The sequence below is a fragment of the Rhinoraja longicauda genome, chromosome 27 (genome assembly GCF_053455715.1).
Source record: "Rhinoraja longicauda isolate Sanriku21f chromosome 27, sRhiLon1.1, whole genome shotgun sequence".
In the NCBI taxonomy this organism is placed as follows: Eukaryota; Metazoa; Chordata; class Chondrichthyes; order Rajiformes; family Arhynchobatidae; genus Rhinoraja; species Rhinoraja longicauda.
Window position 1 is genome coordinate 4,894,909 of NC_135979.1, and position 16,488 is coordinate 4,911,396.

The following is a 16,488-nucleotide window of genomic DNA, read 5'->3' on the forward strand; positions in this document are numbered from 1 at the left end:
CGCATAAAGCAAAACAAACCTACAAAGTCATCGCCGTTTTTACTAATTAACCATATGTACACCAAATCAACAGTTTTGGAAACAATATTTTCTTACCTATACGGAGAAAAACTGGAAAAAACCGGATGAAACGAAGATTTGTTTACATGGAGCAGACGAGCTAGCGACAATTCTTTGCCCCTGCGATCTGTGACCTGCTCTGGGCGATGGGTTTGGAGCGGATAACAGTGATTGTTGTTATTGGGTTTTTTTCCCCTACAGTCATACTGAGAAGGTGCAAATGCCAACCCGTTCAATATTGTGTTGGAAGGAACTGTAGATGCTGGTTTACATCGAAGATAGACACAAAATGTTGATCAGGCGGGTCAGGCAGCATCTCTGGAGAAAAAGAATAGGTGACTTTTTGGGTCAGAACCCTTCAGACTGAATTTCTGCAGAGTGAGGATCTAATTGAAACCTACCGGGTCATGAAAGGCCTAGAAAGGGAGAGTATGTTTCCAGTAATGGGCGAGTCCAGAGGGCACAGCCTCAGAATAAAATGAGCTGAAAGGAACTGCAGATGCTGGAGTAACACAGCGGGTCAGGCAGCTTCTTGGACGAAAAAGAAATGAGTGACATTGAGTCTGAAGACGGGTTCTGACCCAAAAAGTCACCTATTTATTTTCTGCGGAGATGCTGCCTGACCCGCCGAGTTACTCCAGCACTTTGTGTCTATCTCAGAATAAAAGGGCATATCTTAAGAACGTAGATGAGGAGAAATTCCTAGAGCCAGAGGGTGGTGAATCCGTGGAATTCATTGCCACATATGGCTGTGGAGGCTAAGTCATTTGGTACAGTATTTTTAAAACAGAGACTGATAGGTTCCTGATTAGGAAGAATGACAAAGGGTGCAGAGAGAAAGCAGGAGAATGGGGTTGAGGGGGAAGTAGATCAGCCATGATCGAATGCCAGAGTGGACTCGATGGTCTGAATGGCCTAATTCTGCTCCCATGTCTTATGGCAGGTGTTGTGAGACAAATGAGAATTCCAATTTACTTAAACTTTATTTAAGCTTTAAGCAACTCATTTCTGTAATACATATCTTCCAAACGCCTGGAAATTATCACTGATTCCACAGGCCTCGCCCGCCCGTGAATCCGGCGCATGCGCACACATCATTCTCCCCTCCTATTTATAAGTTGAGACGGTCAGGAGGTTTAGTATGTCTTGATGACCGTCGCAGCACTGGAGCATCAGGAGATAATGGTGTTTCCATAGCTGGTGGTACATATGTTGCTTGGTCATCAACTTCACTCGTATTGTTATTTACATTTTCAATTTTAGAATTACTTGTAGAAGTTTTCATAGGGAAAGATGGGAGTGTTGAAGGAACTTCTCGATTAATATTATCAAGGAGTGATGGAGAAGATGGACATGGTGCAAGGTCACGAAGTGAGACAGTTGACTGACGTCCATCCTGATACTTGATAGTTGCATAAGAAGGGTTGACATCAGTCAGTTCAACTTCATCAACAAAGGGCTCATTCTTATTTGATTGGACATACCGACGAAGCAACACAGGCCCAGGGCTAGTCAACCATGATGGCAGAGAAGTACCACTAGAAGAACGCCGTTTGAAGTTAAAGAACCGCTCATGTGGAGTAGTATTGGTAGCGGTTGACAGTAAAGATTTGATGGAGTGTAATGCATCTGGTAGAACACATTCCCACTGCTGATCTGGTATGTCATTTGACTTTAAAGCCAGTTTCACTGCTTTCCAAATGATTCCGTTATACCTCTCAACCTGACCATTTCCAATGTTGTTTTACTTGTTGCAATTCCTCTATTAGAAAGGTAGTCCTTTAAATCTTTTGACATGAATGAGGTGCCCCTATCAGAATGTATGTAACTTGGAAATCCACAGAATGAAAACAGTTGATCTAAACATTTGATAACCGTAGCAGCTGACATATTTCGACAAGGAAAGGCAAATGGAAACCTCGAATATTCATCAATTATGGTAAGTATATAAACATTTTGAGAGGAGGATGGTAAAGGCCCTTTGAAGTCAATACTCAAACGTTCCATAGGTTGAGTAGCTTTGATCAATCTTCCTTCTTCAGGTCGGAAGAACCTTGGTTTTAATTCAGCACAGATTCTACATGAAGCACACGTCATCTTCACATCTTCTGTAGAGAAAGGTAAGTTTTTGGAACGAACTTAATGTAACATACGAGTGACTCCAGGATGACACAGCCCATTGTGAAGATCAGTGAGTGCAGAAGAATGAACAGAGGCACAAAATGCTCGAGTTAAGGTATCTGGAGCAACATTATCCTTACCAGGGCGGTACTCAATTGAATAACTATATGCAGATAATTCAATCCTCCATTCATGAATTTTACTCTTTTTAATCTTCGTTCGCTTCCGATTATCTAGCATAAAAGCTACTGAACGCTGATCTGTTATCAAAGTGAAGTGCTGGCGAGCAAGGAAATGACTCAATTTCCTCACTGCTTCAATAATTGCAGTAGCTACCTTTTCGACAGGTGGGTAATGCAATTCACTACCTTGGAGAGTAGGAGACATGAAAGCCACTGGTCGTCCTTGATTTAATGTTGCTGGTACTGCTAAATCAGAGGCATCACATTCAACAACAAAGGGGAGATCCTCATCGATGGCGTGTAATGTCGCAGATTCTAATTGTTTCTTTAAAGAAGTAAAGGCACCAATTGCTGTAGAGTCAAGGGGGAAAGATTTTGCTCTAATCAAAGGTTGAATTTTGTCAGAGAAATTTGGTATCCATTTAGCGTAATATGCAAACATGCCAAGAACCCTTCGTAGAGAGTTTAATGTAGCTGGAACAGGTATCTCTTGGAGTGGGCGGAGTCTCTCTGGATCAGGCTTGATCGTATCATTTCCAACCCAATAACCAAGAATATTAATTGATGGCACTGATATTATTGACTTAGCCTCATTTAATGTTAGATTTTTAGAATGTACAACTTCTAAAAACCGTTGCACATTTTTGTCATGTTCAGCTTGGTCTTTTCCTGCAATAATTATATTATCAAGATAAGGGAAAGTATCTTTAAGGTTTTCCTGTTCAACAAGTTTGTCCATCTCTCTCTGAAAAACTGCCACACCATTAGTTACACCAAAAGGAACTCTGCAGTAGTGGTATAATTTTCCATTAGCTTCAAACCCAGTGTATTTCTTTTCGGATTCTTTCAAACGAATTTGGTAGTAAGCACTTTTTAGGTCAAAAGTAGAGAATACCTTATACTTAGCTAATGTATTGATAATATCATCTATACGAGGTAATGGATATGCATCAAGCTCCGTGAACTGGTTTATAGTTTGAGAGTAATCAATGCAGAGTCTCTTTCTATGTCTCTCCAAGGGGTCCTTAACCACAACAACTTGTGCCCTCCAAGTCTAATGAGTAAGCTTGATTGTTAGCTGACTGTAAATCCAAGGTTTTGTTTTCTAATAGTCTCAGTCGTATTAAAAGCGATGCCAAACCGTTGATAAACGAGTCTCGAATAAGTTCCTGTCGATTTTGATCAGCTGTAACTGCTTTGAAGGCACAGTCTTTACTAAGTCTTTGAAGTTCTTGTAAAAACTCATCAAGTGACTCACCAGGTTTTTGTTTACGAGTAGCAAGGAGGTGTCGAGCAAATATTACATTGGGTGTCTTGACGAAGAGTCTGCTTAGTACATCAATAGCAGAATCATAAGTTGTACATTCCTCTATGTAATCATATACATCATAAGAGACAGAGCTTATTAATGTCCTGAATTTGTCTGGTGCATTGTCGCCACACTCATCAAAGAAGTTATTTAGTGTACGAAGCCAGTGCTTCCATTCCTTTGCTGCAGTAGGTGAGTTGGGATCCAGATCCAAGCGTTGTGGTTTCAATACTTTCTCCATCTCGATGTCACACTGCTTAACCTCTGAGGTTGAGTTGCTTAAATTGTTGTGAGACAAATGAGAATTCCAATTTACTTAAACTTTATTTAAGCTTTAAGAAACTCATTTCTGTAATACATATCTTCGAAACGCCTGGAAATTATCACTGATTCCACAGGCCTCGCCCGCCCGAGAATCCCGCACATGCGCGCACATGCACACGTGCGCACACTTCAGCAGGTATTGATAAAATACTAAGCGAAGTGGGTTTTATTTAAACCTATATTAGCCTGCCCTCTGCTGAAAGGTGGCAGAAGTGCAAGTTCTGGACACGATTTGTTCTGCAAAATGGCAAGCATTTTCTTCTCATTCGCCACTGCGCTGCTTAAGTCTGATATATTGTATAGGCTTATATGTCTTATATATTATATTGTATATTGTATGGAATTTAGAAGGATGAGAGGGGATCTTATCGAAACATAAGATTATTAAGGGGTTGGACACGTTAGAGGCAGGAAACATGTTCCCAATGTGGGGGAACCAGGGGCCACAGAACCAGGAGCCACAGTTTAAGAATAAAGGGTAGGCCATTTAGAACGGAGATGAAGAAAAACTTTTTTAGTCAGAGAGCTGTAAATCTGTGGAATTCTCTGCCTCAGAAGACAGTGGAGGCCAATTCTCTGAATGCATTCAAGAGAGAGCTAGATAGAGCTCTTAAGGATAGCGGAGTCAGGGGGTATGGGAGAAGGCAGGAACGGGGTACTGATTGAGAATGATCAGTCATGATCACATTGAATGGTGGTGCCGGCTCGAAGGGCTGAATGGCCTACTCCTGCACCTATTGTCTATGTCTATATTGAATCTTTCCTCCATCTTCTCCAGGGAGTCACAAAGGTGTTTTGCTTAAAAATGGGCGCAAAAAACTGCTGAGTGTGGCACAAAATGAATGCACAGACGACAAGAATGTTTTAAGAGGTTTTACAATTTTTTTTCGTTATGTATGAATTTTTATTCTGAATAAAGTTTATTTTTTGGAAATAGAAAAATAATCTTTCCTCCATCTCGTAAAACAGGTGTTACCAAATTACACCTGCTGGGTCCTACTGCCCACCCTCTACTACAGGTAACTGCAGCAGGGGTTCCACTGGGTCTCCCCCTTCCCCCTCCAGCCAGGCGACCCCCAGTACTCCCCACATCGGTTCTCATGCCCCCCTCTGTCCAGCTAACCCACCACCCCCCCACCATACATCCCCTCCACCTGCCCCCCTGCCTCCATCCGACCCCAACCCCCACCATTGCCGGGTGTTCACCATCCCCCCTGACCTCCCCCTTTCAGACTCCGAACGGTCGGTCCTCAGCAGACGCCTTACCTTTGTTCCCCTCCGCCCCCACATCAACGAGTTCCACGTCCGCCATGACGTGGAGCTCTTCTTCCGCCGCCTCCGCCTCCGAGCCTTTTTCCATGGCAAGGAGTCCCGACCCACCACTGATGACCCCTTCTCCCGTCTCCAACGGACCCCCTCCACTTTTACCCCCCAGTATGGCCTACTACCCCCACTAGAACTTTTTATTTCAAACTGCCGGCGTGACATCGGCCGCCTCAAATTTTCCACTCCCCTGACTAACTCCAACCTCTCCCCTCCTGAACGTGCAGCCCTCAACTCACTCCGCAACAACCCGGACTTAATAATTAAACCCGCTGACAAGGGAGGGGCTGTGGTAGTCTGGCGTGCTGACCTCTACCGCACCGAGGCCAGACGACAACTATCAGACACCTCTTCCTACCTATCCCTGGACCATGACCCCACCGATAAACACCAGACCTTCATCACCAGCACCATCACCGACCTCACCAACTCCGGCGAACTACCCCCCAGTGCCTCCAATCTCATAGTTCCCCAGCCCCGCACGGCCCGATTCTACCTCCTACCCAAAATCCACAAACACAATTGTCCCGGCAGACCCATTGTCTCTGCCTGCTCATGCCCCACCGAACTTATCTCTACCTACCTCGACTCCATCCTATCCCCCCTGGTCAAATCCCTCCCCACCTACGTCCAAGACACCTCACACGCTCTCCATCTCCTGGATAACTTCCGGTTCCCAGGCCCCCACTCCCTCATTTTCACCATGGATGTCCAGTCACTCTACACTTCCATCCCCCACAAGGATGGTCTCGAAGCCCTCCGTTTCTTCCTCGACCGTAGAACCAGCCAATCCCCATCGACCAACACTCTCCTCCGCCTAGCAGAGCTGGTTCTTACCCTCAACAACTTCTCCTTTGACTCCTCCCACTTCCTCCAAACCAGAGGCGTGGCTATGGGCACTCGCATGGGCCCTAGCTACGCCTGCCTCTTTGTTGGGTACGTCGAACAATCCCTGTTCCAGACGTACACTGGCCCCATCCCCGAACTCTACCTCCACTACATCGACGACTGCATTGGTGCTACCTCTTACACCCCTGCAGAACTCACTGACTTTATACACTTCACCTCCAATTTCCATCCTGCCCTTAAATATACCTGGACTATCTCTGACATCTCCCTCCCGTTTCTGGACCTCACCATCTCCATCACAGGAGAAAAACTAGTGACGGACATTTATTACAAGCCCACCGACTCGCACAGCTATCTGGACTACACTTCTTCCCACCCGGTCCCCTGCAAAAAGTCTATCCCCTACTCCCAATTCCTCCGTCTATGCCGCATCTGCGCCCGGGATGAGGTGTTTCACACTAGGGCTTCCGAGATGTCCTCGTTTTTCAGAAAACGGGGCTTCCCCTCCTCCATTATAGATGAGGCTCTCACTAGGGTCTCTTCTACATCCCGCAGCTCCGCTCTTGCTCCCCATCCCCACACTCGCAACAAGGACAGGATCCCCCTCGTTCTCACCTTCCACCCCACCAGCCAGCGGATCCAACATATTATCCACCAACATTTCCGTCACCTACAACAGGACCCCACCACTGGCCATATCTTCCCATCCCCTCCCCTCTCTGCGTTCCGCAGAGACCGTTCCCTCCGCAACTCCCTGGTCCACTCGTCCCTTCCTACCCAAACCACCCTAACCCCGGGCACTTTCCCTTGCAACCGCACGAGATGCAACACCTGTCCCTTTACCTCCCCCCTCAACTCCATCAAAGGACCCAAATATTCTTTCCAGGTGAGACAGAGGTTCACCTGCACCTCCTCCAACCTCATCTATTGCATCCGCTGCTCTAGATGTCAACTTATCTATATCGGCGAAACCAAGCGCAGGCTCGGCGATCGCTTCGCTGAACACCTGCGCTCGGTCCGCATTAACGCAACTGATCTCCCGGTGGCCCAGCACTTTAACTCCCCCTCCCATTCCCAGTCTGACCTCTCTGTCATGGGCCTCCTCCAGTGCCATAGTGAGGCCCGCCGGAAATTGGAGGAGCAGCACCTCATATTTCGCCTGGGCAGTTTGCGGCCCGGTGGTATGAACGTCGACTTCTCCAACTTCAGATAGCTCCTCTGTCCCTCCCTTCCCCTCCTCCTTCCCAGATCTCCCTCTATCTTCCTGTCTCCACCTATATCCTTCCTTTGTCCCACCCCCGACATCAGTCTGAAGAAGGGTCTCGACCCGAAACGTCACCCATTCCTTCTCTCCCGAGATGCTGCCTGACCTGCTGAGTTACTCCAGCATTTTGTGAATAAATCGATTTGTACCAGCATCTGCAGTTATTTTCTTATACTACATTGTACCTTTTATCTCTATGCTAGTTACAAATTGTAAGAGATTTTCCAGGACCAGAGATGGAACTATTGTTGTCATTGTTCCCCACCAAAAGATAGATACAAAAGATGGAGGTAACCATAGAATGGTTACACACCAATGCAGCTTGAAGGGAGAGATTTTTTCATTTTTTATTATCATTCTTTATTTTTTTTTAAATAAACACTTTTAAAATTTGTTTTTATTTATGTATTTAATTTTATTGCTTCACAAAAATATTTGTTTATTTAAATTCTGGACACTGTTGCAATGTGCACATGTCCAGGACAAGGAGAAGCGCGACCGTGATCGTCATCAGCCGGCGCCTGGCGTTGCCCGGACAACGGAGCCATGGCGCTGAGGGGAGCCTGGACTCAAGGCCTACTGCGGCTTCAGGGTTGGGGCTGCCAGCGCGGGCAGCGGACCCGGGCTCTGGCCACCTCGGCAGGGGCTCGGGGACAGTGCGAAGCGCTGGTGTACCGCAAGCACGGCGATCCGCTCAACGTTATCCAGTAAGGGCCGTCATTCGCGGTCACAATCTAATGGAACATTGGTCATAATCTAATGTGACAGCAGTCACAATCTAACTTACCAGTAGTCACAATCTAACTTACCAGTAGTCATAATCTAACTTGCCAGTAGTCGCAATCTAACAAGAGTATTCACAATCTAACTTACCAGTAGTCACAATCTAACTTACCAGTAGTCACAATCTAACAAGAGTATTCACAATCTAACTTACCAGTAGTCACAATCTAACTTACCAGTAGTCACAATCTAACAAGAGTATTCACAATCTAATTTACCAGTAGTCACAATCTAACTTACCAGTAGTCACAATCTAACTTACCAGTAGTCACAATCTAATGTGACAGCAGTCACAATCTAATTTACCAGTAGTCACAATCTAACAACAGTATTCACAATCTAATTTAACAGTATTCACAGTCTAATTTACCAGTAGTCACAATCTAATTTACCAGTAGTCACAATCTAATTTACCAGCAGTCACACTTTAACTTAACCGTAGTCACCGTCTAATTTAACAGTAATTCTGCAGGCATCTGCCAGTTTGTGTGTTCGCTGAGCCCGGAGCCCACTCTGTGGTAAACTACCTCACACATCCAGCCTGAGCCGCCTTTATTAGCATCCTCTGGCTGGTCTAATTCCATCAATTCCATCCGTCTAAAGGAGGGTCTTGACCCAAAAAGTCATCTATTCCTTTTCTCCAGAGATGCTGCCTGACCCGCTGAGTTACTCCAGCATTTTGTGTCTATCTCTGCAGTTTCTTCCTACACATTGACCTCTATACATCTCCCTGCTGCAGTTATTTGAAGTCAGTTAAAAGTGTCACTGCTAAATATAACAACACCTGTGAAAAATGAAAAATTAACGTCGAAAACTCTTCATTAGAACGGGGAAATAGATAAAGCAAAGAGAGGCACTCACTCCCTCTATCTCTATCTCTCTGTGCATTTGGAGAGGTAGAGATTGATTGGGCAGAATCTCCCAGTGGACTGTGCCATAAATTAATTATTTACATTTACCAAAAGGGAAAAGGTATAAGAGTAAGGAGCTGCTTTCTGACTGATGTACAGTTGATGTGACAACTAAACAAGTGAGATCTTCCCGCCTGGATCATTTCCCACACCAGGATGACTTAAAGTCCATTTTGATCAATTTCCCCCCTGGGATAAATAAAGTTTTATCGTATACCAATTTCCACCATGATCTTTCTTACAAATGTTCCATCTGACTCTTCCCATTGTTGACTTATTTCCATATTTTGGGGGCTATGATTGCATCCAACGTCCGTCGATACTCACAAACTGCCACAGTTAAATTGACTCTTCCCTGCTTCCTTTGAAAACTTCACTCTGTTCTCCCACTTTCTTTGTATCCATTGCATCGCTTCTGATGATGAGAGTTTCTATGCGAGTGCCTCTGAGAAGGCTTCCCTTCCAAGATAATTGAAGAGCAAGAAAAGGATTCCCCTTTTCCTTATGAATTTAAAAAAAATAATATATTTTGGGCTTCAATCATTGATGTTAAATATCTTCCAATTCAAATAAAGCCCAAATGTTGTCATCTGAAAAAGTTATACTTGACTTGAAAGATATGATTATGTTTTGTTAATAGTATTTATGTATATATTATGGTAATCTCGCAAAATTTGTAAGAAAGAAATCTCATTTATATCAACTAAAATTATTGACTGTATGTTTCACAGATATAAAGAGAATATAGCCACTGCTAACTATATACTTTTCTTCCCTGATTACAATCGTTTTATTCCATTTAACGTTGCAATGCAATTTATAGGAAATTAGAGTGTGCAAATGTGGATCTTCTTTTTGTCTGACTTGTTCAGACAAATTAGGACATCAATAATTCAATATTTTTATAATGAATTATTTTGGTCTTTCATTGCAGCCTTGAGACTGTCAAACTTTCACAGCTTGGTGACTTTGATATCCGAACCCAAATGTTAGCAGCACCTATTAATCCATCAGACATTAACATGATGCAAGGTAATATGATATACACTTCTATACGTGATTGGTTTTAACAGACACTTCATTTAATTGTAATTTATTAAATGTGTGTAAATTCTACATTTAAATAACTTTAATTCTATTCCTCTTAAGATCAAAAGACTTTAGTAAAGAAATGCTGGAAAAATAGTTGATTCTGAGTCTGATAATGAAAGATGCCATAATATTTCAAGATGATAATCTATTTTTTCAGATACTGATAACTATTTCTCCCCTCCTCCTACATTCCTTCCTCTGGCATCACAATTTGCAACTCTTCAATCCTTCTGTCTCACCTTAACATATAACATATATAACATATAACAACTACAGCATGGAAACAGGCCTGTCCGGCCCTACCAGTCCACGCCGACCATTCTCCCTGACCTAGTCTCATCTACCTGCACTCAGACCATAACCCTCCAATCCCCTCCTATCCATATACCTATCCAATTTACTCTTAAATAATAAAATCGAGCCAGCCTCCACCACTTCCACCGGAAGCCCATTCCATACAGCCACAACCCTCTGAGTAAAGAAGTTCCCCCTCATGTTACCCCTAAACCTTTGTCCCTCAATTCTGAAGCTATGTCCCCTTGTTGGAATCTTCCCCACTCTCAAAGGGAAAAGCCTACCCACGTCAACTCTGTCCGTCCCTCTCATAATTTTAAAAACCTCTATCAAGTCCCCCCTCAACCTTCTACGCTCCAAAGAATAAAGACCCAACCTGTTCAACCTCTCTCTGTAGCCTAAGTGCTGAAACCCAGGCAACATTCTAGTAAATCTCCTCTGTACCCTCTCCATTTTGTCGACATCCTTCCTATAATTTGGCGACCAGAACTGCACACCATACTCCAGATTCGGCCTCACCAATGCTCTGTACAATTTCAACATTACATCCCAACTTCTATACTCGATGCTCTGATTTATAAAGGCAAGCATACCAAACGCCTTCTTCACCACCCTATCCACATGAGATTCCACCTTCAGGGAACAATGCACAGTTATTCCCAGATCCCTCTGTTCCACTGCATTCCTCAATTCCCTACCATTTACCCTGTACGTCCTATTTTGATTTGTCCTACCAAAATGCAGCACCTCACACTTATCAGCATTAAACTCCATCTGCCATCTTTCAGCCCACCCTTCCAAAAGGCCCAAGTCTCTCTGTAGACTTTGAAAATCTACCTCACTATCAACTACTCCACCTATCTTAGTATCATCTGCATATTTACTAATCCAATTTGCCACACCATCATCCAGATCATTAATGTAAATGACAAACAACAGTGGACCCAACACAGATCCTTGGGGCACTCCACTGCTTTAATCTCTGGCTTTTGTTCCATCCATTGAGGATGTAACTAGGAAAATTGACAGGGGAGAGTCAGTGGATGTGGTGTACCTCGACTTTCAGAAAGCCTTCGACAAGGTCCCACATAGGAGATTAGTAGGCAAAATTAGAGCACATGGTATTGGGGGTAGGGTACTGACATGGATAGAAAATTGGTTGACAGACAGAAAGCAAAGAGTGGGGATAAATGGGTCCCTTTCGGAATGGCAGGCAGTGACCAGTGGAGTACCGCAAGGTTCGGTGCTGGGACCCCAGCTATTTACGATATACATTAATGACTTAGATGAAGGGATTAAAAGTACCATTAGCAAATTTGCAGATGATACTAAGCTGGGGGGTAGTGTGAACTGTGAGGAAGATGCAATAAGGCTGCAGGGTGACTTGGACAGGTTGTGTGAGTGGGCGGATACATGGCAGATGCAGTTTAATGTAGATAAGTGTGAGGTTATTCACTTTGGAAGTAAGAATAGAAAGGCAGATTATTACCTGAATGGTGTCAAGTTAGGAAGAGGGGATGTTCAACGAGATCTGGGTGTCCTAGTGCATCAGTCACTGAAAGGAAGCATGCAGGTACAGCAGGCAGTGAAGAAAGCCAATGGAATGTTGGCCTTCGTAACAAGAGGAGTTGGGTATAGGAGCAAAGAGGTCCTTCTACAGTTGTACCGGGCCCTGGTGAGACCGCACCTGGAGTACTGTGTGCAGTTTTGGTCTCCAAATTTGAGGAAGGATATTCTTGCTATTGAGGGCGTGCAGCGTAGGTTCACTAGGTTGATTCCCGGAATGGCGGGACTGTCGTATGTTGAAAGGCTGGAGCAATTAGGCTTGTATACACTGGAATTTAGAAGGATGAGGGGGGATCTTATTGAAACATATAAGATAATTAGGGGATTGGACACATTAGAGGCAGGAAACATGTTCCCAGTGTTGGGGGAGTCCAGAACAAGGGGCCACAGTTTAAGAATAAGGGGTAGGCCATTTAGAACGGAGATGAGGAAGAACTTTTTCAGTCAGAGAGTGGTGAAGGTGTGGAATTCTCTGCCTCAGAAGGCAGTGGAGGCCAGTTCGTTGGATGCTTTCAAGAGAGAGCTGGATAGAGCTCTTAAGGATAGCGGAGTGAGGGGGTATGGGGAGCAGGCAGGAACGGGGTACTGATTGAGAGTGATCAGCCATGATCGCTTTGAATGGCGGTGCTGGCTCGAAGGACTGAATGGCCTACTCCTGCACCTATTGTCTATTGTCATCTGCCTATCTAAACCCTGCCTGTGTCTATCTCTCACTCCCTTTCTGAACCACCTGGTCCTTCCATTTTTGTTCCATTTCACTGGGATGGAGTATTTCATTTATGAAGAGAGACTGGATAAGCTACGTTTGTAGCTGAGGAAGCTGAGAATGTACCTGATAGAGGGACTGCAGAGAGATCACATGGAAACAACTTATTTTTCTCAACGTTTTTCTCCGTCAGCTTTATTTCTACTTGTTAATTTAAGAAGTAACTTTTAAGGGATTCTGTAGTTCCCGATTGAAATTACGTTATAAATAATTATTTGTGCGTAATCCAAATAATATCCAATTCATAAATCTCATTATATCCAATTAGCATTATGGAAACACGTTATAACGGAATTATCAAAAATATGTCAAAGATGCTATGTAGCTCTGTCAAACTTTGCATGACATGAATGTTTTTCAGGTACCTATCCTATTCGTCCCGATCTCCCAGCCATTGGAGGCAATGAGGGTGTAGGACGGATTCTGGAGGTTGGCAGTAAAGTGACTAATATGAAGCCCGGAGACTGGGTGATACCATCAGATACAGGGCTGGGTAAGTTTCCTTATTTCATCGGGTCTGGTTCAAAGATGAAACAAGGAATAGCTTCATGTAGTATTCTGCTGCAGTTTGTATTCATGGTAAAGAAGATATATAAAATGAGTTCCTGTTTTCCATTTGTAATAGTAACTTGATGGATATCTTTAACGCATTCCAATATAATGAGTGAAGCATTTGTAAGATAGGAGAGATTTATTTCCCTTCGTAATTAAGTCACTTACTAGGGGAAACATATAAAAAAATTATTGACAGGATGAAATGAAAGGAATTTGTGAATTTATTTTAACTTGAAAGGGGTAGGTTCTGGAATTGGTATGATAGTGGAGGAAGAACCTTTTTAGAAGCGTGCAAGGTGCAGAAGCAAGAGCTGCAAAAATAAGGCAGGATAGTTCTTTTTGACAAGCATGAACATAATACTTCTTTCGACATCAAATATTTCCATGAATACTGTGCCTCATTTGTAACTTCTTTGCTAAGAGTGGCAACATGGCAGCATCTAAATTCCACCTTCAATGTTTATTTTGCCTTGGAGGAGAGTTCAAATTCTAATGGAGTTTGAAGAAAGCAATTTTAATAAAGCAGTTTTAATAAAGCAAACAAAAAGTATTTGCATAGATGCAGGTCGGATCAAGCTATTCAAGAGGCAGTGACATACATTTGAGGTATATTTGGACTTTGCAACAGATATATACATAGCTGGTGTGCGTGGGTGAAAACTTGACAAATGGAATGAAATGTGGGAATGTATGAGGGGAATGGGAACTTGCAGAGGGCGATGAATATCTAGAATTCTATGCCCTGGTGATGAATTTTTTTTGAAGGCTGAGGAAATTGAGGACTATGCAGAACTGTTGCAGAAGAGGAATGCAACTCAAGCAGATCAGCCATGATAATATTGAGTGATGTGGCAAGGAAGGATTGGCTTACTCCTGCTTGTTTCGCTTATGTCCTGATGATGGGTTTTAAATAGGAAAGAGGACAAAGAAGCAGCGGTGTAGACGGGAACTTCTCGGAATGAAGGCATGGAATGATTACATTTAAGGGTAAACAAGAGGCCAGGCGTATTAGAAGATTATGTCTTCAAAAGTGACATGGATGGAGATTATGGAAATGGGATTCAGTGTGATTATGAAAAGATCTGAGAATAAAGATCTAGAACTTAAAAAGGACATTTGGATAGATATATGGATAGGAAGGGTATAGTTGGTTCTAGGTCAAATGCAGACAAATGGGAGTAGCTATGAATGCCAACTAGGTCGGTTTGGACATGGTAGCCTAAAGGGCCTAATTCTTTGCTGCATTGCTCAATGACTAAGTGTTTCTCAACTGGGAGCGAATGTAGATAGGCAAGCACAGGGGGTAAAGGGGATGTAACAAACCTGCAGGGCTTTTGGCTGACCTAGGAATGAAGATGAATAAAGCAATGGAAAGATACTTGGGTTGCTTTGGAATAGTAATAGGTAGAAATAGGTACAAATGGAGGTTTCAGGAGCAGATATGCTGAAGAGTAGAATTGGGCAGAAGTGACAGAATAGGTGATGTTTGTAATTGTTAATTCAGAGTCAAACATGACAGTGAGGTTAATAGAAATCTCACCCAATTTTATAATTGTCAGGAAGAGGATATGATTGATTGCTTAATAGTAGGGATTGGCTTGGAGACAAAAGACAAAGCCTCCAGTATTTAGCCATAGGAAACTACTGCTCTTCTTGTCATCTGTGTCCAATAAATGGTGTGACTATTTCCAGTTCAAGTGAGTTAGTGATCGGGCAAAGCTGTGTGTCAGCAGCTGTGAAATCAGGGTATTAGTTTAACATCTCATCCAAAAGACAATGAACAGCAGATGTTGTTGACTTTGAATTAGGAGAATTTAAGTTGAGTAATTATGAATTAAGAGGTTGAATTGCACTGCCTACCATGGTTCCTGACCACTACTCAGGGCATTAAGGACAGCAACATAGTTGGAGCACTGGCTGAGCTAGGCTTAATTTAGCACAGATCTGAAAGTTACATTGGGGACATTTTGATCTCTATCCATAACATGTTATGCATTTTCCAAGTCTCTTTATTGAACACCTGGATTCCTCCAATAAACCAATTCCTCCTGTTTCAAGGACATGTATATGAATTAATATGCAAAAAAAAAGTTTAGAAATTGAATTTTACTCAAGATGCTAGAGTAAGAATATGTCGAAGGAATATGAATAGTCAGAGTTAAGTTCAGTGCTTAAGTTGTATGAATACAAAGGAACTTGTTGAGTGATTGGTTATTGACTAATGCAGGGATGCCTAAGTTACAGCAGATATCCTTGGACTGACCATCTGAACAGCCTCTGATATTCTACTGTGCAAACTACAAAGATAAAGAAGACATTAATCTGGACCCAATAGTTCAGGTAGGATGGAGCCCTTTAGCTAACTTTGAAGCAGGCCTCAATCCTTTAGTTAGAAACAGCTTCAGTGCCCTTGTAGCACAACAAACTTTTGCTATACTCAGTTTGCCATCACTGTACGTGCCCAGTGGACTTTGTGCACTTGTATGTAACATAACATAACATAACATAACATAACAACACTTTATTGTCACTCGGCACAACACCGAGCGAAATTTCAGCAGTCACACAAAATACAGCAAAAAGAAAAGAACACAGGACACCCGACCCCAACACAAACATCCATCACAGTGACTCCAAACACCCCCTCACTGTGATGGAGGCAACAAAACTTCCCCTCTCTTCCCCCCGCACCCACGGACAGGCAGCTCGACCCCTACCGAGGCAAACGACACGCACAGCCCCCGCAAGGGGATGGAAGGCCCCCCGGCCGAGCCGCCCCGGGCACTGAAACGTCCCGCGGCCACACCGGGCGATGTTAAGTCCAGCGGCCGAGCCGCACCGGGCACTGAAACGTCCCGCGGCCACACCGGGCACTGAAACGTCCCGCGGCCACACCGGGCGATGTTAAGTCCAGCGGCCGAGCCGCACCGGGCACTGAAACGTCCCGCGGCCGCACCGGGCGATGTTAAGTCCAGCGGCCGAGCCGCACCGGGCACTGAAACGTCCCGCGGCCGAGCTGCGCCGGCAATGTTAAGGCCCGCAGCCGAGCCGCACCGGGCACTGAAACGGATGGTAGTGCTGGCAACTGT

The 16,488-nt window shown here is 43.9% G+C and overlaps 1 protein-coding gene across 2 annotated transcripts in view; it reads left to right on the forward strand.

Moving 5' to 3' along the window:
• The first annotated feature begins 1,900 nt into the window (after window positions 1–1,900).
• Window positions 1,901–16,488, forward strand: part of mecr (mitochondrial trans-2-enoyl-CoA reductase) — a 30,646-nt gene continuing 16,058 nt past the window's right edge. The window contains exons 1-4 of one of the 2 annotated variants that reach the window (XM_078423087.1): window positions 1,901–1,999; window positions 2,103–2,180; window positions 10,061–10,158; window positions 13,206–13,337. In XM_078423087.1, coding sequence (XP_078279213.1) covers window positions 10,113–10,158; window positions 13,206–13,337 — 178 coding nt within the window. In that variant the 5' untranslated portion in view covers window positions 1,901–1,999; window positions 2,103–2,180; window positions 10,061–10,112. Of the gene's footprint in view, window positions 2,000–2,102; window positions 2,181–7,918; window positions 8,140–10,060; window positions 10,159–13,205; window positions 13,338–16,488 lie in introns of those variants that run through there. The other variant, XM_078423086.1, reaches the window with a different exon arrangement.